The sequence below is a fragment of the Bolinopsis microptera genome, chromosome 2 (genome assembly GCF_026151205.1).
Source record: "Bolinopsis microptera isolate Bmic1 chromosome 2, MBARI_Bmic_1.0, whole genome shotgun sequence".
Classification (NCBI taxonomy): domain Eukaryota; kingdom Metazoa; phylum Ctenophora; class Tentaculata; order Lobata; family Bolinopsidae; genus Bolinopsis; species Bolinopsis microptera.
Genome location: NC_087073.1, coordinates 3,826,999 through 3,854,266, shown reverse-complemented (window position 1 = coordinate 3,854,266; position 27,268 = coordinate 3,826,999). Strand labels below are relative to the sequence as shown.

General features: G+C 40.6%; 4 protein-coding genes across 4 annotated transcripts in view; 1 reads left to right on the top strand and 3 right to left on the bottom strand.

Annotated features, from left to right (window-relative positions):
- Positions 1-27,268, bottom strand: part of LOC134812032 (uncharacterized) — an 88,282-nt gene that overhangs the window by 20,132 nt on the left and 40,882 nt on the right. The gene's annotated exons all lie outside the window — the stretch shown is intronic.
- On the bottom strand, positions 5,377-6,688 carry LOC134811369 (uncharacterized). Its single transcript, XM_063818161.1, has 2 exons — positions 6,676-6,688; positions 5,377-6,437 (listed from the first exon to the last, which is right to left on the bottom strand). Exon 2 carries the CDS (start codon positions 6,424-6,426, stop codon positions 5,767-5,769), a length of 660 nt encoding a protein of 219 aa, XP_063674231.1. The 5' UTR covers positions 6,427-6,437; positions 6,676-6,688; the 3' UTR covers positions 5,377-5,766.
- On the bottom strand, positions 6,784-25,853 carry LOC134826710 (serine/threonine-protein kinase Nek9-like). Its single transcript, XM_063839199.1, has 13 exons — positions 25,699-25,853; positions 25,390-25,584; positions 23,840-23,947; positions 23,151-23,263; positions 15,838-15,967; positions 11,606-11,671; positions 11,050-11,211; positions 9,433-9,574; positions 9,065-9,231; positions 8,663-8,820; positions 8,265-8,410; positions 7,858-7,997; positions 6,784-6,816 (listed from the first exon to the last, which is right to left on the bottom strand). Exons 1-13 carry the CDS (start codon positions 25,819-25,821, stop codon positions 6,784-6,786), a joined length of 1,683 nt encoding a protein of 560 aa, XP_063695269.1. The 5' UTR covers positions 25,822-25,853.
- LOC134811417 (uncharacterized) lies at positions 17,082-22,696 on the top strand. Its single transcript, XM_063818215.1, has 13 exons — positions 17,082-17,388; positions 17,527-17,671; positions 17,846-17,999; positions 18,175-18,310; positions 18,474-18,618; positions 18,780-18,933; positions 19,994-20,132; positions 20,539-20,686; positions 20,827-20,983; positions 21,165-21,303; positions 21,634-21,766; positions 22,104-22,257; positions 22,525-22,696. The coding sequence occupies exons 1-13, from the start codon at positions 17,243-17,245 to the stop codon at positions 22,563-22,565; spliced, it is 1,791 nt and encodes a 596-aa protein (XP_063674285.1). The 5' UTR covers positions 17,082-17,242; the 3' UTR covers positions 22,566-22,696.

Here is a 27,268-nt window from a genome sequence, read left to right as displayed (position 1 = left end):
CATGAGTTTTGACTTATTAAACCCGAAATGGGCCAGATGTACCCAGAGATTGTTCCTAATGATAATAAATAGCGGATCGCGTATAATGGTTTATATTTTGAATGATATCTTAAGTATTGTTTCGATATATTGATGATACATGTTCATTTGTACACTTAAATGTTTCTCTTTCCTTTTTTCAATACAAAAGTTATCATAACACAATATTAAACCGTTACAAGTAAATTAATAAAAGCTCTGCTCAAGTATTTATAAAATCCATAAACTGACTAAGGAGCTCTTTTCTCGATGCTCTTAGATGTCAATATACCAGTCTGTTACTACTGTTTCATCAATCATCCCTGGCGTAATGTACGCACAATGAACTGGTTCGTAGTTTTCAAGTTAAATCAGTTGAGTCTGTATATTGAGAAGTTTAAGATAGTGTTAAAGGTGACCCATATCAGATAGGGCACCACGAGAATGCCGGCAAAGTAGTAAATCCTAGCAAACATGATGAGTTTGATGCAGAGCATCGACCAGAGAGCTGCGAGAACCAAGAAGGATCCCAGGAGCTTGTGGAGTGTGAAGAAGAGGGGCACATACCATATCGCTAGGATTATTTGTATGTAGTATAGCACCTGGACAAGAATTGTGAGATTGTAGGTAACAATCGAGCTGTGCTGGTCGATTCTGCTGTGAGCTAGTTTTCTTTTTAATGGAATTAACGCTCAAAAGGAGTTCTGAAGAATTCTAACTGGTGTTATTTCGCTTATTGTATATTTGCACATTAAATACTCACAAACGCAAGAGGGGCCTCTCCAAAACCAGATTTCATCCAAATCATGTAGGCTGCTCCGCCATTAAGTACCAACAAAACTGTCCACACTGAAAGTGAAAGTGAAAGTGAAAGTGAAAGTGAAAGACATTGAAATTGAATAGTTAGTGTAGTTATACTTCCATTGCACTTGACAGACATTTTCCATGCATTGTTGCTTGACCCGAGTAGTGACCAGGATTGTTGCAATAAGAAATGTCCAAATCTTAATTTTAGTAGCTGGTAGTGGTACTGGTAGCGCTTGTTTATTATGCGTGTACATTACTGAGCAAAATGCCATGGTCAATATTAGCTTACTGGGCCGCGCTCAGCCTGTCATTCCGCCGAATCTCTATTCTATGTTTATGAACATAATAGCCTGAGGTCCCCAGGTAACTATTAGGGGGGGGGGGGTGTCATGTCCGTCTATGTTTTTTGGGACATTGGCGGACACGGACGGACATTGGCGGACTCGGACGAACATTGGCGGACTCGGACGGACATTGGCGGACCCGGACGGACATTGGCGGACTTGGGTGGACATTGGTGGACATTAGCGGACATTGGTGGACATTAGCGGACAAACATTTTGAGGACTGAAGAGTACTGAAGAGTACTGAAGAGTACTGAAGAGTACTGAAGAGTACTGAGGAGGATGGCTGAGAAGGATGGCTGAGGAGGATGGCTGAGGAGGATGACTGAGGAGGATGACTGAGGAGGATGACTGAGAGGGAGGAGAAGGATCAGGAAGACCCAGGAGGAGGAGGAGGAGGAGGACCCAGAAGGAGGACCTAGGAGGAGGAGGAGAACTGAAGAGGATGACTGAGGAGGAGGACGACTCAGGAGGAGGACTGAGGAGGACTGAGAAGGAGGAGGACTGAGGAGGATGGCTGAGGAGGATGACTGAGAGGGCGGAGGAGGAGGAAGAGGAGGAAGAGGACTGAGGAGAAGGAGGACCCAGGAGGAGGAGGACCTAGGAGGAGGAGGACCCAGGAGGAGGACCCAGGAAAAGGCCCCAGGAGGAGGAGGAGGAGAACTGTTGAGGACTGATGAGGAGGACTGAGGACGAGGAGGAAGAGTAGGAGGAGGACTGAGGAGGGGAGGAGGAAGAGGACTCGACTGGGGAGGATCAGGAAGATCCAGGAGGACCCAGGAGGAGGAGGAGGAGGAGGACCCAGGAGGAGGAGGAGGACTGAAGAGGACTGAGGAGGAGGACTGACGATGACTGAGAAGGAGGAGGACTGAGGAGTACTGAGGAGGATGGCTGAGGAGGATGGCTGGGGAGGATGGCTGAGGAGGATGACTGAGGAGGATGACTGAGAGGGAGGAGGAGGAGGACTCAGGAGGAGGACTCAGAAGGAAGAGGAGGAGGACTCAGGAGGAGGACTTAGGAGAAATGAGAAGGAGGACTGAGGAGAACTGAGGAGGAGGAGGACTGAATAGGAGGAGGAGAAGGAGGGGAACTGGGAGAGGACTGGGGAGGAGGAGGACTGATGAGAAGGATGAGGAGGAGGACCCAGGAGGAGGAGGACTGAGGACCGAGGAGGAAGAGGAGGAGGATGAAGAGGAGGAGGAGGACCCAGGAGGAGGAGGACTGAGGAGGAGGACTGAGGAGGACTGAGGAGGATGGCTGAGGAGGATGACTGAGAGGGAAGAGGAGGAGGAGGACTGAGGAGGACTGAGAAGGAGGAGGGGGAGGAGGACTGAATAGGAGGAGGAGGAGGGGGACTGGGGGAGGACTGAGGACTGAGGAGGAAGAGGAGGAGGATGAAGAGGAGGAGGAGGACCCAGGAGGAGGACCCAGGAGGAGGACTCAGGAGGAGGAGGACTGGGGAGGAGGAGGACTGTTGAGGACTGATGAGGAGGACTGAGGACGAGGAGGAGGAGTAGGAGGAGGACTGAGTTGGGGAGGAGGAAGAGGACTGAGGAAGATCAGGAAGACCCAGGGGGAGGAGGAGGAAGAGTAGGAGGAGGAAGAGTAGAAGGAGGAAGCATCTCAATGTTATTTCCATTTTTGTCCGTTTTTGTCCATTTTTGTCCGTTTTTGTCCGCTCTATTTTTTGTCCGTTTTGAAAATATAGGGTACCGAACGGACAAAAAACATGATCTCCCTATAACAGCAAAGGAGGATGGCTGGGGAGGATGGCTGAGGAGGATGACTGAGGAGGATGACTGAGAGGGAGGAGGAGGAGGACTCAGGAGGAGGACTCAGAAGGAAGAGGAGGAGGACTCAGGAGGAGGACTCAGGAGGAGGACTTAGGAGAAATGAGAAGGAGGACTGAGGAGAACTGAGGAGGAGGAGGACTGAATAGGAGGAGGAGAAGGAGGGGAACTGGGAGAGGACTGGGGAGGAGGAGGACTGATGAGAAGGATGAGGAGGAGGACCCAGGAGGAGGAGGACTGAGGACCGAGGAGGAAGAGGAGGAGGATGAAGAGGAGGAGGAGGACCCAGGAGGAGGAGGACTGAGGAGGAGGACTGAGGAGGACTGAGGAGGATGGCTGAGGAGGATGACTGAGAGGGAAGAGGAGGAGGAGGACTGAGGAGGACTGAGAAGGAGGAGGGGGAGGAGGACTGAATAGGAGGAGGAGGAGGGGGACTGGGGGAGGACTGAGGACTGAGGAGGAAGAGGAGGAGGATGAAGAGGAGGAGGAGGACCCAGGAGGAGGACCCAGGAGAAGGACTCAGGAGGAGGAGGAGGACTGGGGAGGAGGAGGACTGTTGAGGACTGATGAGGAGGACTGAGGACGAGGAGGAGGACTGAGGAGGGGAGGAGGAAGAGGACTGAGGAAGATCAGGAAGACCCAGGGGGAGGAGGAGGAAGAGTAGGAGGAGGAAGAGTAGAAGGAGGAAGCATCTCAATGTTATTTCCATTTTTGTCCGTTTTTGTCCATTTTTGTCCGTTTTTGTCCGCTCTATTTTTTGTCCGTTTTGAAAATATAGGGTACCGAACGGACAAAAAACATGATCTCCCTATAACAGCAAAAATTGAACATTTTATTTAGCAATTTAGGTGTCCATTAATGTCCGCCTATGTCCGTCTATGTCCGCCTATGTCCGCCTATGTCCGTCTATGTCCGCCTATGTCCTGTCCTTTTTGGATTCTATGAGACAAGCGGACATAGACGGACGTGACACCCCCCCCCCCCTATTAGCTTTCTAGCTATTAGATACGTAATCGGTAATGCATATGAAAATACTGAATAGAAAATAAGCACTTCATGTGGCATGTTCATAATTTATGTCACGTTAAAAATCTGTGCATAAACGTGACTGTGTTTAGATTAATGTGCACTGCACCTTTATACTGCAGATCATGAGATTCTGATTATGAGAAATGAGAATAAGACTACAATACTACATATATAATTTATTGACGTTGCTCAGCGCAATTTTTCAATTTACCAATTCAATTGCCAAAGAATTATATTAATTGGCTACCTGGTCCGAATATATAAAATGGGGGCTGGAACTCCGTGGTGACGAGTGCATTGTACCATTTCTCGTCGCTTTCCGCAGAGTTAAAATAAACGTTAACGTACAGGCCACCAATAAACGGCAGAAGAAATATCAGGAGGGCAATGAGAATCTGTAGAAAATGGAATACGATCAGTATGGTCCAGAATCTTGTTGCTTTGCTGGGATATTACTATTAGATAGCAGATTTGAAAGTATCTTGTTCTCATGATTTGGAGGATGTTATGACTAATTTTGACTACGAAAAAAAAGTGGTTAAGTCTAAATCATTGCATATCGATAACACTATAACAGACAAGCTTGGTAGATAAGTTAATTGTGTAATTACAAAATTAAAACAAAAATGATCACGGATTAGTCGTAGTAAAAATTGGTCATAAAATTCTCCTCTTTAGTTGTTGACTCCTACACAGACATGTTGGCAATATTCATCACGAGCACAACCCATTAAATTTAATAGCCTCGATCATCCAATGTGCAACAGTACCTTCTGGCGATTTGATTTATCGGGTACTTCATCTTCGTCGACAACAATAATATTCATCCTTTTTTGTTCAACAAACTTCTATGAACAGTATTAACAAGATTTACAAGGACAACAAATATTACATTCCTACAAACACTCTCAACAGATTCTTGTAACTGAAAGAATAAACAAACATCAAATTGAGCTAAACTACAAGAAGAGTAGTGAAATCGTATTTTAGTAAATCTAAAATTGCTTTCAAAATGTGTCTATATAAAAAAATGAAGAGAGTATCTAAGTTCAGTCCGTTAATATCCACAAGTTTTTTCAACTGACAAATCGAGAAGAAGAACCAAACTGCAAAAATACTGTAAACCCTCGTTAGGTATTGTAACGTATTCTTATAATATAATACTACTATAAAAACGCGAGGCAAACAATAAACCACCGCTACCTTTGCAACGGACTGGTCCCACTATATTGACCGACTTAGATCGAAAACTGAGATGAAGAACCTCTATAACATTCAACAACTAGACGATTAAGACGAACCTAGATAAATAAAAAACGCAGTGCAGTGGTATGTTATATAATAAGAACGAAGAAGTCCGGTTGGTTTATACAGATAGTAAAGAATGTTTCAGTGACTGATAACACGATACTCAGATCTAAACAAAGTGTAAACAAGTTTGTTAGCAGTGTAGTTGGAGACCTTTATACTGTCTACATATGCGGAGACTATCATGTACAAGCTCTTTTAACAACTGCATTGTTAACTTCATTTAAACGAGTTAAAAAGAACCCTTTCCCACTTTAATTTATCTTTAAAATTAAATCATTTCAAATTCATCTTCCGTTTAAAAAGCTTTAATATAAATTTCCTATTTCAAATCGGTAGAAGATTAAATATAATATAAATATACACTCGAAAACGTTTTCTTCTAACCTCAGCTGGCTGGTCCGTTTCAATGATAAGATCGATAAAAATGAATCAATTAGTACCCTAATAAGCCCTAGTTGTATATTCCATCAATCCATGACCCCTTTCAGTTCATCAATCTGATACTTCATGAGTTTCTGTTCAAGTTCTGCAATAGTCTTATCTCGTTCCTTGATCTTCTGTCTCTCCCGTTCTAGTTCAGTCTCTAACTGCCTCACCCTCTCCTCCATACTGACACTTTCTGTAATAACTTGAAGTTGAGGGGTAGGTGTGGGCAGACTGTCCCGTCCTGATAGTCCACCGCTTGAATCAGGACTTGCCAGTGAGTTTATGTCTGCTCTAGTTGACTTAGCTAGCGCTTCCTGTAGCCTCACCTCGCTGAACGAGAACTCAGCTCTGAACTCAGGAGGTGGGGATGTGGGCGGGGTATCATTTCGAGAAGGACTAGGAGCTTCGGCAGGGGACGGGTCCGGTACAATACTCTGCGCTGGTTTTGAACAGTCTGTTGGTTTGGAAGCCGCTAAGTTTTGGGATACTGCTTCAGCTTGAGATGGTTCATTGTCTGATGAAACGATACCAGAACTGGAGCTGTTTGCTGCTGCGGACGAAACTGATTTTGATGACGGCAGCTGCTGACTGCCGGATGAATGACCGCTATCTGACGTCACTAGATCCTGGCTGTTTGCAGAGGAAACACCGCTGGAGGACTGGTGGTCGTAACTCCTCAGACTCATTTCGTTCCGGAACATCTTCCCGCCACCTGGTCAAACAATAAAAATATGTTATATAGGCGAACTGAGGACAAAGTTATTGGTATACCTGACACGCAGCATTACACTCATGATAAGGAAGTAATAATGATATTAATACAGTAATGTACATTTTTAACAGAAGTCAATCTCTTGCTGATACATACTAACCACTCTTCATACAACTAATAAAGCTTCTGCTAATATTGCAGGATGAGTTCATTATAAACTACCAAGGTTTAAACAAACCGAAGTTAGGAGTCCTAGGCTGGGTAGCTGGTCCGCACAGTTCCATCTCATTATGAAGCCAGGTTGGAGTTTTGGCGGAACACTATAGAGTCCTGTCGGGTCCCTTGTTCAGATGCGCCGATCATTTAGAGCTGATATCACCTGGACGTTAGACAGATTATTAAAGTGGTTATTATTGAAAGACCTTAGGGGGACGGGAATTTCCAAAAGTTAGGTAACATTTAAAGAAAAACTTTCGATAGCGTGGATTATCCCGGTCAATTAAACGTTCGGTTTACGCTACAAAAAAATGGCGTGCTAACCAGCTTTTTTTTTTTAAAATGCCATTAAAAACTTCGAGAACATAACAATGTGTCACCTGTTATGCAACTAGAAGAGTGTACAGCCTCTTGCTAGACAGGACAGGGATGTAAGTGGAGAGAACTGAAGATTAGGCGTCGGGGTACAAAAACCACTGTTCGCGCACTGAAAAGATGTGTTCAAAAATAGGAGTAACATACTTATTTAAGTAAATCCTCCAAAACTATCGCGTTAAATGGGCAGGTTCTCTCAACCGCAAGTTACCAACCTAGTTTCCAAGTTTCGTTGTTTATGCATCCCCACGACCTTGATTTCGGTATCCCCAGGAGTATACCTCTGATCTACAGTAGTTGCCACTGTCGAACCTGTCCCCGCCGAAATTAGTGTATCTTCTTACTGCACACGACAAGGGTCGTTAGATAATAATTCTTCATTCAGAGTTATAGTGATCATCACTCACTTGTTGATTTGTTTGGAGTTAAATAGGAACGTGTTTCAAGTTTTCAGCGGAAACTGTCATGGGTAGTTTTCAACTTATCTTTAAAGTGGTAGCATCTAATTCTAACAGACTAGCTTACGGCATTTTTGCCTTGAACGATGGTTGGATGAACTGTTAGACTTTTGTAGTGTCTATTACGCGTTGTCCACACTTGTTCGACCCTAAATGTCCTGATCCTGTCCGTACGCATTCTATCACCACTGTGTGTCGACACCACAAGCCAGTCCGTAAATAAAGATTAGACTACCTGCTTGCTTATATTAAGAGGTGGCTTGACGTCCTAATTCTTAAAGTGGACACGAAGTCAATTAACGTTCTTATCCGGACTAAGTAGCTGCTGTAATTAATCTTTTAAAGAAATTTTCAAGAAAATAAGTACGAACCCTGATAGCGACCGAGGAAAGACCGTAGACAGGTTTAAAAGTGAAGGTCTCCCCGCACTTAGCCACTTTAGAACCTTTCCTCCCTATTTTGTTGATACCTAACTTGTTGTCTTGGTTGTCACCACAGGCCATTAGTTTACCTGAACACACCCGTGAAGCTTAAATAAAAAGAACTCATCCAAATTTGTACACCTAACTTTGAAACATATGCAGCGACATACTTACGAGGTTTCCTGCAGTTGTAGTTCAGCTAGATTAATCATCGACTGAATACTGACTATACAGTAACATTTTAAAATTATCATAATTTGACTCATTCTGAAACCAGTAGATACTATAATTTTATCATTGTTCCAGTCAGAAGGCTGGACTAGTTTACTGATGTTTCACCTAAAAAACCAACTCACCACCAGTTGTAATGACGAAAGAGCATTGTTTTCCACAGGAAACTGCCGCAAACTTTGTGCCCCTGATCTCCAGTTTCTGAGGAATGTAAACAATGTCCTCACAGTCGTTTCCAAGACAACCGTACTCTCCGTTACCCCATCCGTACCTGAACAGTTTATTAACATATCCATAGCAGATAATTAAATGATAACACTGTAGCAACGGTATTTATTTTGTCCCATTGTTCCAGTTACGTAGTAACGAAAATCGCGAATCTAACAGTCCCAAAATTGATTATAAAATGCGTAATCAGTCTGTACGACTTACGACATGCATAAAAATCTCATAAATGAACAATCACAAACTGTACATCCCCAGGAAATACTTATGTTACATAAGAATAGTAAAAAGTAATTACAATTCTCCGAGACTAGTAGTTGCCATAACATGGGCATCTCCACAGGACACACTGACGACAGAGACCCCGCTAAAAAAGGGAATCGGAACTGGAACTAAATTATTGTCTTCCTCTTCTCCCAGCCCTAAACATCCGTCGTAATTACTTCCAAATGCTACCTGAATATTATCTTTGGATTATTGTCAATGCTTATTGGGTTTCGACATAAATAAATGTATAATAGTCACTAATTGCACTGTATAGTGTATATACGTTGGATTGATATTAAATCATTGAATAGATTGATTTGGTATAATATATCAAATTATCTAATATCATTTCTTGGCACGGAAATAAATTGCAAACGATCGTGGCCTACAGCTCATCTCGCAATCAATTAACAAGTAAATGAATGGAACTGACCAGTACTCTAACCCCATCGTATTCATCCTCCACCACAGCCAGGGTAAAGTCATCTCCCGCCACAACATCCACCACACCATTACCCACCAAGTGTTCAACTCGTTTGGGTGACCGGTAGCTGGCTTTGTCTCCGTGACCCAGCTGTCCGCACATCTCTCCTGGGTGTCCTGCGGAGGATATCACGTGATCAGTGGAATGTGAGGGGTGTGAAAAGTGGGCTGTATATAATTTGAAGTATTTGTGTAGTGAACATGATATTGTTTGGTGTTCAGAATGATCACTAATCAGCTTTGCAATCAGGCTCAAGGCTGAGTTAACTAAACTACTCATTATAGGCTAGCATTCTTTGTATGATTCCATTACAGTACCTGAGGACCAAACATACAGCTCTTTTTCCACTGTCACAACACAGAAATGTTTAGGAGCTACACAAACTTTCACTGCACCCAGCTCCTTCTTGAATGTAGCCAGGGTTTGTGGCGATGTCTTCCCTCCTCCCCATATGTACACCTGGTTAAGGAATATGTTTACTGCTGATGTATTGATAATAGCCCTAATACACACATATCATAATCTCAAATATGAACCTTCAAATGATATTTGAAGGTAGTCGTCGATGTTACATGTGGTCCAAATATCTATAATTTCACATGTGCGCGCAAATATACGCGCCAAAATGTTGCACTAAATGCGTTTCTTGAAATGTTGCCTCAATTCAATGTCATTTAGTGTTAGCGCGTAACGTCGGCGATGCTGATTTTTCTCTCGGATTTAAGGGCATCAAGCAAGGACTAACACTTACATATTAGCGAAGTAAGAGGCTTCGACGTGAGTCAAAATAGTATCTTAACATTTCATCGAAAATGAAGAGGTTTGGCATTCTAGTCTGGCATTTTATGATATCCACACTACCCTATCATATACAGTTCATATATATACAGTTCATAGAGAATGCCAGACTGGGAGTTAAAGTAATACTCCCTTCACTAAAAAAGCATCAGCTGGTGCACACTCTGGCTACGGGCTACGACAACTCATTCGCAGTGAGAGCTGGAAGACTCTGGAATGTTCTCCCCAAAGTTGTCAATACCCAAACGACTATGGCAAGCACCCTGGATACTAGGCTGTATCAAAAAACACAAACATGGTCCAATAATTGATTCACCTTCCAAAAAGTTGCATTAGGTCATTGTGAGTTTGGAAAAAAAATTTTACACACTCTGGCTACGGGCTACGAGCTGGAAGACTCTGGAATGTTCTCCCCAAAGTTGTCAATACCCAAACGACTATGACAAGCACCCTGGATAGTGGATACAGCGGAGAATACTCTAACTAGATACCCGACTGGTGCAGTCGCAGATTGCGCGATGATGGCATGATGCCCACGTCTAAATTCCCAATAGGTTCAACAAGTTCAAATTGAGTGCTTCTGATTTAATAGTAAATCCAAGGAATTTGGTGGCAAATGGCGTGGTTCTTTAACCCAAGTTTTCAAGGAATGCGATCGCTAACACAGAAAACCTCTATAAAGTAAGGCTTTCACACTAATACACGTTAAGTTATCTTATTGAGATCTGAGGTATCCATTGGTTCTGATTTGCAGATTCGTGACATTTGAACACTTACGATCGAATTGACAGAGATATCAACTCGACAATGAGAATTCTCCGATATTCAGTGTAACTTTAATACTCTTGGCCGGCCGACAGAGCTAGCTGCTGACAGCAGTGAAACATTAGAAAAACTGAATTTTTATCAGTAAGCCACAAAACTTTGAACATAATAACATAGTGTTTAAATATCATACTATCAGTGGTCACCAACAATGTAATGACAGAGCTTGACTGGCAAGAAACCGAGTAACAAATCCAGAAGGGTATTCACTTTGCTACTTTGGTTGTGGCATAATTTCGACGCACATTATGGGTTTTGACTTGCGGATTCTTAAGAAAATAAAGATTCAAGGAACAAGCTACGGTTCATACCTCCGAGCTGAGATGGGAGAGAACTGGCTGTCTTCCCGGAGACAACTGGGACAAACCCCGAACATAGTTCTGAGGACCCAGTCTATTCTCGAGTATACCTGTACACCCCTTCATGTAGGGGGTGTCTAATATCTCCTGCATTGTCGGCCGGTTAGCTGGGTCCTGAAAATATGGTGACCGTTAATGTGGAGTTAAAGTGTGTATTAGGTAACGTTATTTTACTATGGAATAGTAGCTGTTTGTTGTAGCTTGAGCTCTAACAAGATTGCTCACAGCTAGATTACAGCTTGAACATATGTTTCGTGAAGTGTGTCCAGTAACCAAGTGTAACCGGAAACGGACCATTAGATTTAAACGCCAGCAGTTACAGTTCGTAACTATGCCTGAACTAGCAAGTATTTAGAGCAACAGCTCTTACTTTACAGCTCCTACTTACAGCTTGCTGCTCGGAGAACTACTGACAGAGCTTTGAGTTGACAAAAAGTCTTAACTCTGGCATGCACCGGACTATTTACATTGTAATTACCTAATTACACAGTATTACTATGTACATTACCTTCTGAAGCATGCTTGTGAGAATGTTCCTCAGATCCTGACTCCATGACTCGCTTACAGGCTTGAACTGAAAAGAAAGTGAGTTTAGTGACTGTCATTATCATAACAACGGTACCTGCCAGGCATCTCACCACCATTGCAGTACAGGAAAAAGATTTAGAATTTCCTTGAGTTTTACCTTCTGATGGTGCAAAACGAAAGTAAGTGCAGTTACTGGCCGTCATTAGTGACCGTCAACCGCCAACCGGACAGGCATCTCACGCCCATTGCAGTTCAGTAAAATGAAATGAAACGAAACAGGGCATTTATAGCCCGATCATATATATCGACAACAGATATAAATGAAAGAACTGAACCATTATTGTATTTTACTTTCTAGATGCGGTATGCCGACTCGAGACTAACGCAGATACGATTTTGATCATATTCAGATAAACTTTTTAAGCTTTATAATGATTGTTTTGACAATTTGATAATTTGAGTATTTTAAAATATAAAGAGTTCTTTGATTTTGAATTTGAGAGATAATGACACCATTTTAATCAGAAAAAAATTGGAAATTTATTATTTTTGGCTGTTTCTATATTAAGACTATTTCTATCGGTAATTGTCAAATCTCTCAGTAAATTTTCTTAACTGCAAGCTCTCTGCAAGCAATATTTTCATCAGCCTGCCAACTAAAGTAATGCAGCAATTAAGACCATGATTACAGGGTTAATTTACCGAAATAATTGCAAATACAGATCACCAAAGACATATTTCAAGATACGATCGTTATTTTAGGTATTTGGTATATTATATACTTGTTTAATGTTTATCGGTTGTAAATATCTGTGAAGTGCCTACCATTAGACGTCCGTATCCAGCGGTAGGATATTGGTCAGCCAATCACCTGCCAGCATCTGGGCTGTGTAGTTTTACAGCGACAATGATTGGTTAAATTAGGCTAGGATCTGTTTTATTTTACTCTTGGTATATTTTGGGAAACTTAGGAGAAAACGTTTAGAACAATTATTACGTGAAAACGTACGTCTTTTGGAGTTTTAATTGACAGGGTCTGGGATGTAGACAATACATAATCAGTCGGTGCTTTGTAGTGTCTTGTTCTCATTGTGTTGTCACTCACAGGTTGCACGTGTACCAAAAACAGATGTCTTCCGCTTTCATAATTTGTTTAGAGAGCTTGTGGTTTTGTTTTATTAATTTTTTCCAGTCCGAGCGAACAAAATTATGATTTGTTTTTAAGTTTGACGTATATATTTATACTCCATACAAAAATTTCGAAAATTATGAAATCTTGTTTAGATAAAAAACATTTTAAATTATCATAATATTATATTATTATTCACGACCGCCCAATAATTTCTCATTCCAAATTCTAAGAAAACACCTTCCTCAGATCGGACATGGTCAACCCAGATCTCCCCACCCCCACCCTGATCCTAGCAGGCATCCTCTCCCAGATCACATTCGAGAAGATCGCTCTACAGATGGACTTATCTCCTCCTTCGGAGTACTTTGAGATAACATGGAGATTAGCGCTGTTCTGTGATTATCCCGGTATTGGCTGGTTACAGCTAGTGTTGCTGTCCACTCTGCTTACCGTATTATGTATTATAAGGACACCCAGTAAAAATAAACTGCTTCGTGGGACATTGACATTTGTTGGATCGTTGATACTAAATGCTAGCGTTGGGAGTGTTGGATTCACCGGAGTTTATTGCTTGAACGAACATTTTGACTATAGGATTTCGCTGGAGATTTTCCAATACTCAACTACCCCAATCTTCGCTTCAGCAGCAGTATTTGTCGCTATTAACTACTTGAAAAGATCCCCAGTAACCACAGATCATTCTGAACTACCTCCAGACGAAAGACATGCTCTCCTTTGCCGACTGAGCGTCTTCACCCCAGGAACTGCTATCTTCTTAACGGGAGTTTGCGCGCAATTAACATTCGAGAAGTTGCTTGGTATCTTGGTTACCTCATACCCGACAGCACCTGATTTCTGCGCGCACCGCGGGGTCGGCAGCTGGGCCCAGCTTTCAGCACTGTCAGCATTCCTCCTCCTTATCATCCTCTGTGTTAACCGTGGTCGACAAAGGCTGCCTCGGGGAGTAGTAACATTCCTGGTCTCCTTTCTCCTGAATTCCAGTCTGGGTCACATTGGTGGGGTGGGCGTGTTTTGTGGTAGTCAGTACAGTTTTAGTGTAAGGGAGATGTACTGCAGGTATGTCAACATCCCGGTTGTAGCATCGGCTGCTCTCTTTTTCTTTGCTCTTTTCTTGAAAATGTCTGATGATGATCATCCTGCTTTATTCCATTTCCCAGCAGAAGTTCGGCCCGGAATATCTCGTGCAATAGAAACTAACACTAGATACCTTAGAGGCCTTCTATTACGAAACAACTAAATCCTCAAATAGCTCGCATAGATACGATTCCTGCTTAGTGCCTACACTTAGTGCCTACACTATCAAAGGAGATCACTAGTTTTATATCATATTAATCATGAGATGTGTATTATGTTTGTTGGTATATTTCAACATAATATTATGTGACCTCAGATAATATGCTTGCCTTTGTCAATGGTCAAAGCTCTGTACTTCATTTATCACCTGCAAGCAGCACATTGAGAGTAAAGGAAGAGCGTCACATCTTTTAATAGAATATGACCCCCGCTGAGACGTGCAATTAATTTTAGATCAATAATTAATTGAAACAATGCCGTTGGTACATTTCTCTGATATGTACATTTTTTAGATTTCTAGAGGTGTTGATAGCAATAAGTGCGGTGTGATGCTAATAAAATTGTCAGTAATATCTTCACAGATGAGTTTTATTAATTGCTATTCATGTGATTAATTTTATTACACATTTATTCACGACAGAAAGGTTTAAATCTGATATAAGGTCTGATAAATTGCACAGACAATTTCTAATATTTGAAATCATTAAAATATGTGCCATGTAGATTGGAATTTTAGATTGTAATGTTACTTAAGTGCTTCACTGTGTGACTAACGTGAATTAAGGGTTTGATTTTCTTTGCCCAACAAAAATCAGTTCCACACTTAATAGGCTGAGGTCTAAACAGAATCCGGAAAACTAAAACACATTCCGATGAAAAAGAACGAGGTAAAATCAGTTATACTGAAGCAGTGCGGAAAAATATATCCATATCTTTACTTAGGTAAATTAGCATATCGTCGTAAATTGGGTGAATTTTCGAAAACAAAGGCAGCGAACACCAGATAAACCGGATATTCCACGTTTACAGGTTTACCCCGACCTAAACAAGTCAAATATGTGATTTTCAGTGCCGGGTTAAAAATGCTTGCATTGTCTGTGAAGCTATTCTGGGAGTATAATTCAGATATTGGACGACTGACACCTCGAACTGACAGTGACCTACAAAAGAAAATGAGCACGATTAGCTTGGTATTCAGACAGTTCAGTAAGAAGGAGAATAAAGCTAAAATCACATACCTAAACATTAAAGAGATACCTCATACCAGTCACCAGTCACCAACAAACCAACAAATAAATGGAGCTCCACAAAAACACGGAACTGTCGAACTTGACAGGATTCTCATGTTTAAGTAATGTATACTGAGTAGCCATGTTTAAGTGTTAACTTTTAAATGAGCAACACTTTACACGAAGTGCACCAGACCTGTCACGATATTACCAGAGTGGAACGATACTAGAAATGGAACACAATCCATGTACTGATTGTGCGTACAGTTGTACACCATAACTAACGGTGCAAAAATAGAGTTACAGCTGGTATCAATCAAATTTCAGATATGAAAACTGCTCACCAACTTTAGATGATGACATTTAGGCAACTTTACTTACAAAATGTCGGGATTTGTGGTCAGGTGACACTTTGAGTAACTGATGCGAAGGTCGACAATAAGATTTTTGAGCGCGTGGTCAGATGTTTAACAATACAGAATAGGTGATGAATAGGTCTAAACATGCGATCAATACAAAGAAAAAAGAAGTTAATAGCTTTTCTAGGAATACACATAAATGCATGGTAAGTGATAGCCGGCTGCGTGGTTTGCGCTAAACGTGACGAATAATTTAACGAATGGTAAGATAAACATTAAACAATTGTTATACAAAATATATGGGTGAAGTCTAGTAACATGAAAATAACTCTAGAGAATTGAAATAAACTATCACAACAACAACCACAACAAAAACACCATCATGACCAGAACCTACCTCTTTTGTCACGATGCTGTAAACTAGACGGAGCTGGTTGGTTGCATCAAATGTCTTGCGGAGTTCCAACATTTCGTAGAGAACGCAACCGCACGACCATACGTCGCTTTTGTAGCCGTAGGTTAAACCTCTGGGATAGTATCAGAGTTAGGGCACTTTCAACAATCAATAGATTTTAAAAAACTTTTTTTTCCAGGATATTCTCATTCGAACCAAAACGCCGGGATAGCGTTTTAAAGATCTCAATTATCTGGTTTTATCATTTTATATTTCTAATTATTCGTATAACAAGTTAAATTGAAGACACAATTTTTGGGCACAATTATCTATCCTCTCATGAAACATTGCGCGCAGATTTTGCTATTTTGTATACATAATTGTCCGATTGTCCGATTATTACGTAGTCAGTTTACTTTTGTTAACCACTGATTGAAGCAACAATCCGTTTTAACAACTAAGTTTTGGCGCCTATATTTTACCTAGTGCAACTGTGTAATTCTCGATTATGTTTAACAGCTTTTTAATTAATGTTTTATTCATTCTAGTATACCCATTATATAGTAGAAAAATTGTAAACTAACTAACATCTCAATGCCGTATTCTCGCCACTTGATAATCGTTTTAAATGCTCATTGGTTATCTCAACAGTGAATAGTTATGTCGTTATGTCGACGTTGCTTGGCTCTCAGAACGGCAACAAGAGTGATGTGGCCATGTCCAATAAAAACTCAGTGATGGTACCTGACTACTATAGGGCACTATATAAGGATAGGTATTAAGTATTTAGACCAAAGTATTTAGACCAAAATCACAGTGTTTACTGTTTTGAGTTCATGCTGTTACTAAGGCGACGCTTCTGAACGTGAAACGTCCCATTCACAGACATGTGAAGTGTATGGACTGTTTGGGTTATTTAAAGCTGTCACCGAGAAAGAACCACTGACGTAAGAATTTAACATAATACCAGCATACATTGTTGATTGCTAATTGCTAGCACGTACAGAATATGTTTTTGTTCACGTAATATTTGTCCAGACGTCAAGGCCATTATATTCCTGGTCCCTTCTTTTGTGAGAAGATCATGAGACTGAAATAGTACATCACAAAGGTACAAAACAATGTCGAGGAACTGTGAGATGGAACAGAAGCATCATCTGACGTTATGAGTGGCATGGGGGTCTGATGTGAGCTGCTCCTTCAACAATGGAACTCTTTTCATAGGTCGGGCATTGGTCAGCCATTGTTCCTTTGTACAAAGATACTAGCCAGCTAGCCTGACCCACGTCCACTTTTATGAAGGTACGTTTTATGTGCAATTGTTTTCTGAATATCCGGTTAAAAAGATAGATCTCAGAAGTCAGAATAGAAAGTTAGTTGAAGTTTGTTTAATTCAAGTTTGTTAGAGATGTTACTTTTGTTGGCATTTGTGGGCATCACAGCCGGAGAGTTAGTCAACATCGCCGATAAGGGGTCGATAAGTGCGACATCTACAGGATGGGGCGGAGTTGCCAGTCGAGCTATAGACGGTAGAACTGATGGCCATTGGGGCAGGTAAGATACTATTATATTATCTACTTAAGGTGTAACTCTTGATCTGCCTTAGATAGGAAACTTCGAAGTCCGAACACTGCTCCTAAATTTAATGGACGACATATTCTATAAATATTAAACTGTTGACCCCACCTCTAGAGGCTCCTGCTACCACTCCTCACAAGCAAAAGGAGGCAAGCTGACTCTGTCATTACCTGGGGAGGAGTTGGGGGCTACATGGCCGGTTCAGAGCATCAGTGTCTTCAACAGACTGGATCTCTGCTGTGACCAGCGAATTCAGGGCGTAAGTTAAACTTATTTCTTGTAAGTTTCCGGCCTGACGCCATTTTCTTTCTGTATGCAGCAACCATGTTAAGTCTTGATATTACTCAACGAAATCGTACTGTTTATCAGTTGATAGGCCTGACTTAAGAAACTCAGCTGCTCAGACCAATGAATAATATTATCTTGTAAACAGGTAGAAGTGTGGCTGGATGAGCACATGTGCGGAGCTCTTACCTTCGTGGAGGGGCAGCACGAGTATACAGTAGACTGTGAAGGGAAGATGGGCAGTACTGTTACTGTTTACCATCCTACTCAGTACCTACAAGTGTGTGAACTGAGAGTCTTTGGTAAGTGAACCACTTCCTCTCCAGTATTTGAGCATGATTACCAGTCTTACAATTTAAATGTAAAGATATGAGATTTGTTTCATTGTAGCGTTAATTGATAAGGACTTATTACAGAGTTTTTCCCATTGCTTTTGTCAGTAGATTTAAATAAATCAGTTCAATTGTTCCATTTCAGTTGACGACTCGTACAAGCCCGACATACCGAGTTATGTGAATGTAGCCAAGGAGGGTGAAGCTACTTCAACTAGTGTAGGTTGGGGAGGTGTAGCCAGCAGGGTCAAAGACGGCAACACAAACGGCTATTGGAGTGGGTAAGTGTTTGTTCTTTGTCTCATTTCTATTATCACACAGCTCCATACTTTTACTCTATCATGGTTCAGAATTGTATAACTTAAGATACAATATCATGCACTTAGCAAAGTTCTTCAATCTTTAAGTGTTGATTATGTTAACTGACTGACTAAACCCCCGCAGAGGATCGTGCTCGCACTCAGGTAACGCTGGTAACAACAGAGTAACAGTCACCCTGCCTTACTCTGATATTGGTATCAAGTATCCCGTCTCCGCAGTTAGAGTTTACAACAGATTAGACACTTGTTGTGATCAGAGAATCGACAATGTAAGTCGAGCAGATATATAAATGAACCATACAACAATTATCGCGATAAATTTGAATACATTGTTTCTACAGTATCATTCCAATTTTAGCCTTTACAAACAGCTTAGTTTTGGATCGGCCTCCTCACTGCGGACAAGAAAATCTGATTTTCTCTCTCACAGGCTCAAGTATTTGCCGACGACCATATGTGCGGACAGATCAAGTTCGAGGAGGGAAAGAAAGCGTACATGGTCGACTGTGGCAACAAGACTGCTGGTGAGGTTTCAGTACGATTGTCTGCTGGCTGGCTCCAAGTTTGCGAACTTGAAGTTCTCGGTAAGTGTAGGAGTACCACTTAAACTCGGTTTATTACTTAAATTTCCAGTGTCAACGTCTGATAGAAAAATTAAAATCGTTTGCTATTGATTTTTTCATGAATTCTCAATCCTTCCCGAAATATTTATACTATCCAAGAATGGAGAATTGAAAAGGAGTTCAAGTGTCTAACAGATTACTCCAACAGTTTTGGAGGAGAACATTCCAACTGACATCCCCAAGTTTATCAACGTGGCAGTAAACGGCACAGCATCTTCCTCTTCAATGGGATGGGGAGGTGTTGCCAGCAGAGTAATAGATGGAAACAGAAATGGCATTTGGGGCGGGTAAGTGTACTTTTGTTAAATATATTAACAGTTATAAATAAAGAATGGTTCTGTGTTCATCTTGACACCAGAATATAAAGCAGATACACTGTCAAACAATTATGTGAGAATCCCAATCTACGTTTTAGAGTGGCCGAAAAAGAACAGAGGATACAATATTATCACTGCACCAATAATTATTTCAGACAATCGTGCCAGCATTCAGCTGGAAATGGAGGACAACATTCAGTTTCAGTAACACTACCAGCTGGAGATTTAGGAGTCAAGTACCCCATCTCTTTTATTAGCATCTACAACAGGATGGACGCTTGTTGTGATCAGAAAATCAACGGGGTAGGAAGGTTTCTGTTCATAGAAAAGTGACCTAGTCATTGTAGTCTTGCAGTTTTATTTATAGTATAATATTTGCCAACACCCATTAGAGATAAATCCAACCTTATTTATCAAGTACTGAAGAAAACCCCACCCAGGCGATGGTGTTTGCTGACGAGCACCAATGTGGACAAGTCCAGTTCCAGGAGGGTAAACAATCCTATAAGTTCAATTGTGGAGAGTTTGCAGCTGGTCAAGTTTCTGTTAGACTCAGTAGCGGACAATCTCTACACGTGTGTGAAATAGAGGTGCTAGGTAAGATAAATAATATCAGTTTGATAATTGATTCTAAACAGTAGACATGCGGAGGAAGAAACACTTGCCTATTTCAAATTTTATCCTTAACACAATATCATCAACAGTTTTGGAGGAGAACATTCCAACTGACATTCCTAAGTTTATCAACGTAGCAGCCGATGGTACAGCATCTTCCTCTTCAATGGGATGGGGAGGTGTTGCCAGCAGAGTAATAGATGGAAACAGAAACGGAATGTGGGGCGGGTAAGTAAACTTTTGTTTATTAAAGTTTAAAGCACTAGAGAATTTCTACTGACGACCTTGTGTAAAGTTTAAAATCTTCAGTTTCTCACGCATTGTCACTGCACGTTACCCGCAGTGCTTGTTCAATGGTTAATATACTTGTTATCATTTTGTTGCAACTACACAATTGCGTCAATGCACTTAGTAACATTTGCGAGCTTATGTTCGATCAATTGTCTGAATTGCAGCTGCATTGAATTGAGATGAAGGATTGTGGGAACTGAGAAGTTACACAATATTCTTTGTAGAGTGATAACATCACCAAAATCTTATCATGAAATATTGAAACCGTTACGAGCCAATAAAAGGGAAGGTAGGTAAGGCTGTAAGGGTCGGTAGACTAAAACTGTAAAAATAACTATTTCAGACAATCGTGCCAGCATTCAGCTGGAAATGGAGGACAACATTCAGTTTCAGTAACACTACCAGCTGGAGATTTCGGAGTCAAGTACCCTATCTCTTTTATTAGCATCTACAACAGGCTGGACGCTTGTTGTGATCAGAAAATCAACGGGGTAAGTAGCTCAGTCGCTGATTGCACACAAATAATTTACACAGTTACTCATAATGGAATATCACTAAGCTAATAATATATAAATTTGCAGTTTGATTCGAACCCGTTATCTTATAAGACTTAGAACAAATCCCCACCCAGGCGATGGTGTACGCTGACGAGCACCAATGTGGACAAATCCAGTTCCAGGAGGGCAAACAACCTTACCAGTTTAACTGTGGAAACTTCTCGGCAGGTTCAGTCTCTGTCAAACTCAGTAGCGGACAATCTCTGCACGTGTGCGAGATAGAAGTGCTAGGTAGGATCAATATTCAATACTTTAATTATAATCATGATCATTAATTATTGTGTGTAGGTTAAATACCTGCATTTCAGCACTAGAAGCGATTAATCAAGAGTCCTTATAACCCTCCTCCATCACCCAATGTTTATAATGTACTAGTAGCCCAATACCAGGATTTACACGATGATTTACCCAGTTTTGGAAGAGAACATGCCAAAGAACATCCCAGTATTCTCTAACGTAGCTCAGGGTAGACCTGCTTCTCAGAGTTCTGTAGGGTGGGGAGGCGTTGCAAGTCGTGCTGTGGATGGGAACACCAACAAGCAATGGCCCGGGTAAGAAAACAATAGGCAGGGCCTCCACACGGCCTCTGTACGGCTACACGCTGCCACCATACAGCCTCTATACAGCCTCTTTTATACCCAACCTTGAGTGATGAGTTTTTATTTTGGCTCAGTTTCTTTGACTAGCTGTGAAAAGTTTAAACTCATGGAATATTTGAGTAGCTGAAAAGTTTCAAAAAGACTGTATTGATTTTTTAAAACTGACGCAAATGAAGGGCCAAATTATCTCTAGCCGTCTTATCTAGCCTGATTAACAAAGTAAGTAACACGGTTAGTAAAAAGGTAAATCTCATTTTGATTATGTTCACCAAATGACCGCAGCCAATCCTGTACCCATTCTTCTCAAGCGACTGGTAACTGGTGGACAGTGCAGCTTGATCAAGATGAGTACATTCAGAGCATCAAGATCCACAACAGACTGGACTGCTGCTCCAACAGAATTAACGGTGCCAAGGTAACAAACGCGGGAATTGGAATAGTTTCAAAATTAAAGTAATACGATGAGAAAATCAGAATGCTCCCATCCTAGCCATCCCAGTGTGATTGATTTCTGCTTCTACAATAAAAGCTGCCTACATTTTAATTTTTACCTTTGGGGAGGTGCCAGTGGTCGGTGTTTTTAAGACTTCGATGATGTAGAATTGTAATAAAGGAGTAAAGGAACAATGACACTTCCGTAATTTGAACCTTATCCTCGACAAATTGTACATCCCGCTAATCAATAACATTCAATCTTAAAATCTAACCATAACCAATTACCTTATTACCCAATTAAACCCAAGTAATTGCAGGTGTGGGTAGGTATAGGATCAGAATGGGAGCTGTGTGGGGAAGTGAACTACGACGGATCCCCTGTCTTTGTGATTCCGTGTAACAAGTACGGGAACGGTGTTAAAATAACAAATGATAACAGTTATCTTACTCTTTGTGAGGTTGAGGTTATGGGTAAGTGCATTTTAAACGGGCTAATTTCCAGAGGATTATTTACCGGAGAATTAAGTATACGTGTATGTTAAAGTACATTTTAGAATTGAAATGTATCCTTGAGTAGTTAAATAACATCGTCTGTCCTTCACCGTACCGGCTTCTAGAGAACTCTCGAAATTATTCACTAAATACAGCGAGAGAGCATATTGATATAAGAATATATCACAATTATATTTTTTATTAACGTCTGGATTAAAGAGAGACCTAACTGTATTCTTATTTCAGTGCCAGAGGAGGTCCCTTCGGAAGTGATCGATGAAGAATAGACATTAGTGTTCAGTGATCACGTCATAGTAGTAGTGTGTCTAGAAACATCAGTTCTTTTTGTCGTTTTATTTATTGAAATTTAATTATTCGAGTAAAATCTTCTTCTTCTTACTTCCTTACATATGGCATTTTCGAGTCGTCTTAATGTGTAAAATTGATGTAAATACCATTACCCTGTTTGTATGTACATTGGCTTCGCATTTATTTCAAAACCGAGTTTCTATCATTGTTAAACTTTGGTTTATGCTCCAAAAGATTATTTTAGCGTCGATTAAGAAAAGAATTCGATCAACGTGACAAAAAAGGAAAAATATCACTATTAAATATAACTTTAAAAATGTAGTACAGGAAATAATACCTGACAAAATTTAACCTCATTTTATCTCGATAATGATTCGGAAGATTAAAATTTGGTTTTCGGGTTAGTTTGTTGTTCTAGTGAGTGAATAGGTTCAGAATATATATGGTCAGAATATAGTCAGAATTAGAGTCATATCACGGGATGGAGATAAAACAAAACCATAATGATATTTTGTGATATAAAAAAATATTTTGTGATATAAAAAGTGGGGCACCAGACAAACCTGCAGATTTCAGGACTCATGTAGTAGGGAGTTCCAACAATAGAGTCAGCAGCTTCACTGTCTGAGGTCAACATCTTACTGATACCAAAATCACCCACTTTCAGAATTCCTGTCTGAGAAGATTACAATTTACAATTATATCGAACATGAGATGTGTGTAATAATATAAGCATGTGTGTAATAATATAAGCATGTTACATGAATGTTAAATGAACGTTCCTGACTTCCTTGAAAATATTACGTGGCAGATTGACGTTTTATAGATAATTACGCGGGAGTCATAATTGAGTGGCTGCCAAGAAATTACTGCATAACCACTGCCTTTAAATACATTATAATGTAATGGTCATTAGACTTAATAATGCTACATTACAGTGAGGAATTAGCATTTAGCACGTTTACTGTACTGGAAATATGGACCAGCAAGTTTTACAACAGGTCTACGCCCAATTAACAATTATCAGAATTTTAGAAACAGAATTCATTTGCCACCAAATATTCCCACCATTCATCAAAATACTGAATAATTTTACTAATTTCTCTGAATTATAACTCAGAATCTTAGACTTAAAAGCGCACCCGACAAATAACTCCGCAGCACGGTCATTGATCAGATGACACTTCTGACAGCTGATTGGCAGAAATCCTTGCTATCTGTTCCCTGATTGGTTAGTTTTGCTGTTACCAACCTTGTTGAGAAAGATGTTGACAGTTTTAATGTCTCTGTGGATTATCCCGCTGGAATGTAGGTATACACAGGCGCAGCACAGCTGGTAAAAATACCACAACACCTCCTCCTGAAATACCGGGGTCATTAACTTATTATCAATTTATGTCGAATACCGAGAATATTTATTCCTTCACTGATCCTTTCTGGACGTGAAAATAATTTACTGACATTATCTCTGCGACCTTGTCTCGGAGATTCACTGTGATTAATTTAATGATTATAAATGAAAACGATTAAGATTGTCGTGCAGTACAATGGTCAATTGAATCGGCAGATCAAAAGTGAAAAGGATAATTTACAGAGGCTATACTCTCGTTCTGAAGAAGAATGGAGTTGATGGCAGTACCATCTACTTTTCTTCACGCAAATTATGTTATCCACGGAGAGCACATTTTTAACACTCCCTAGGAGGACGTACTTAGACTTACATTCTTTATTACACACCAGTAATTTTATGGCATTTGATGCCGGTAATGTTGAGTGTTAAACAGAGGATTTGTGCAGCGTGTGATCTGCTTGGAGAGCAGATCCAGCACCTAAACTTGTACAGACAGCATCGCAAATCCAGATAATCATTTGAGTGTAAATACAATAGAACACGATGAGTGTGAGTGTACCAAGGCTAAGGGTCTTGACACAAGCAGGTTTCTCAGCTTTACGGCATAAAGGTTAGCTAATATTATTTTAAAGATGCAAATTTGAAGTATAAGAAACACGTACTCTAGATTGGTAACGTTGAAGCTATTAACTTAATCGACCACATTTATTCTATATATTTGTATCTATTATAATATACATAAAATTAAATATTTTGTTTGATGCTTAGTTATTACAAAGTCAGCCGCCTCAGTTTGCTTGTAGTGTCGTACATTTACAAAGCACTTGAAAAGTAAAATACATTTAACTTTGACTCTACATACCATCAGCATACCATCAGATATACACTGTCAATTTGCATTTAAAAAGTCTGGCATGCCTACTGGGTACTGGGAGAATTCGGCATTCCGCCTTTCTAAGTAGGGCTTTGAATGTTAAAATGTACTTGGTACACGACTCTAACTTATCAGAAATATGTTGTTGAACCAGGGTGGCTGATGTGACTACCATTAATTAACCGAACTGTCATCAATTAAAAAATTAACTTAGTATCCACGATGGCGGGAAATCTAATAGACACTTGACAGCTATGACAAGACTTCATAATATTAAAATATTTTGCATCATAATGAAAGACTTGACAACTGATGGGAACTGGGAAGGGTAGCGGCCAGATTCAGTTAAATCCTAACCACCCTACAATCAAAGCTAATTAATATTTGAACAATTTAACTGCTTGGATAATCAGACAATATTGAGTTATTAATTTTACTATGCTTATTATTATACTATGCTTATTATTATATATATATTATACATATTAGCCGTTAGGGATACTGACTGTGGTTCCTGCAAAACCGTTAATTGCAATTGAATTTACCTCTAAATTAATACATTTATCACACTCATTACCTCAGCGAAAGACTGCTGTTGAGCACATATCAGATGACTAAGGGTACCCCCATTAGCATACTCCATCTCAATGTACATAACATCACTGTCCACATAGTTGTTGTAATACCCCACGATATTCCGGTGAGATAACAGGGAAAGAACGTCCACCTCATGCTGCGCTGCTTGGATTTCTTTGTCGCTTTTTAGCTTCACCTACAATGGTTCATACTTGAAATTAATTTATAAGAATAAGGAATTAATTATTAAACATGAGTGATTTGACAGCTAAAAATAAAACCAATTTAGAATATTTGAAAATGCGTTTACCTCCTTCCATACCACTAAGAAGTTATCAGAATATCGTCTATATAGAACTGCTTTTCCAAAACTTCCTTCCCCGAGAACCTTCAGGTAATGATAGAGACCCTCAAAGCAATCATCTTCAGCCATGACATCAGTTACATCTTGTGACCTATCATTACTGATTACTATGTAAGCTATGAAATTACACTCAGCAATACATGTGGTTAAAAATTGGATCTATCATAGCAAAACAGCTGGACACAGAAAGGAAATTTGATTCGATTATGTTAAATTGAATAATTAATACCTATTATATACATTATACACCTTCAAAGTTTTAAGTTATTAAGAAATAATAACAGCAGTTTTGCACATGCAGACAGTTACATAGAGAAAGTTCGGCGACTTATGGTAGATAGGGTTCTATGGCGACAGCAAATGAAGCCTCCTAAATTTGAGTAAGTTCATTCAACACTTGTTTGCCGAATGATGCAATGAGGGTCGGTAGGTTGGGTTGGAGCCCATCTCTGCGGCAAAGGTCTCTGTCATCTTAAATGTGGTACACCTTTGCCATATTCTGTAAAGAGCACATTTATCATCAGACGTGATTCTGGGCAAGTGGTTGGGAGTAGTATCCTAATCAAGATCACCAGCTAAATGTTGATTTTGCCTCATACTGTGGGCCAGCCCACACAAGTTTGTGGCCACAATTCGCAGCCAATAGCCACGAATGATTTAACAAATAAATAAATAGGTCTCGCGATGTGAGACAAATGTTGATTGTAGTCCAGATAGTTTTCTTTGGACTTGTTCCAGATGCTGTAAGAAATTTATGGCCCCAGTCTGCCTGGTCCTTATTTCCCGCTACACAACACAGTATAGTATTGCATAATCACTAGTGAATGAGTCAGTTTTACTCAATTGTGCACACTCAATCGGCCACCGCACAAACGTGACTTGTAACCGAACCAATTCGTTTTCTTCTTAACCCAGGCATACTTACTTTTTACTTTTACTTTGGGCGATGCTCGATCGAAATCTCCTCCACTCTACGTCTCCAGATGGTTCTGTCGCACATAACTGTTCGGAGATCTTCTACCCGCAACCCTGTGTCCCTGGCTACGGTGTCAAGAAAAGAGAGTGGTCTCCTCCCACGCCTGAACTGTGGCAGCCGCCAAGGAAGGATGGTAGAGATGACCTGGTCTGAAGCTCTCATGCAATGCCCAGCAAATCTGGCACGTCTCTGTGCAACGATGGTGGAGATGGAAGGGAGGTCACCATAGATTTGCTTTAGGGTTGGATGCTTCTTCCATGAAAGATTCCTGGCTTTCATTAGGAGCCTGGTGTAGCACCCGTCGAGACGCTTCTCAAACTGCTTGTTCAAGGTCCAGGTTTCTGAGCCATACAGCAGAACAGGTTCGATGCATGCTCTGAAGAACTTGACTTTCAGCTGGTCAGAAATGCCAGAGGTCCATACCTTCTGCAGTTTGATACAGGCTGACCAAGCCATGCCTTTCCTGGTGTTGAAGTCCTTCCTGCTCTCTGCAATATATGAGCCCAAGTATTTGAAGTCATCAACCTGCTTGATCTGGTA

What these genes read in the sequence shown, in the direction of transcription:
- LOC134811369 (XM_063818161.1), bottom strand. Translation starts at nt 6,426, where the DNA reads ATGTTCCGGAACGAAATGAGTCTGAGGAGTTACGACCACCAGTCCTCC.
- LOC134811417 (XM_063818215.1), top strand. Translation starts at nt 17,243, where the DNA reads ATGTTACTTTTGTTGGCATTTGTGGGCATCACAGCCGGAGAGTTAGTC. An exon ending in AGAAACGGAATGTGGGGCGG is followed by an intron (nt 20,133 to 20,538) that starts GTAAGTAAACTT and finishes TAACTATTTCAG; the next exon opens with ACAATCGTGCCAGCATTCAG. An exon ending in TTGTGAGGTTGAGGTTATGG is followed by an intron (nt 22,258 to 22,524) that starts GTAAGTGCATTT and finishes TTCTTATTTCAG; the next exon opens with TGCCAGAGGAGGTCCCTTCG.
- LOC134826710 (XM_063839199.1), bottom strand. Translation starts at nt 25,821, where the DNA reads ATGGCTGAAGATGATTGCTTTGAGGGTCTCTATCATTACCTGAAGGTT. An exon ending in ACAGCATCGTGACAAAAGAG is followed by an intron (nt 11,672 to 15,837) that starts GTAGGTTCTGGT and finishes CTTTCTTTTCAG; the next exon opens with TTCAAGCCTGTAAGCGAGTC. An exon ending in TCTCCCATCTCAGCTCGGAG is followed by an intron (nt 9,575 to 11,049) that starts GTATGAACCGTA and finishes TTCCTTAACCAG; the next exon opens with GTGTACATATGGGGAGGAGG.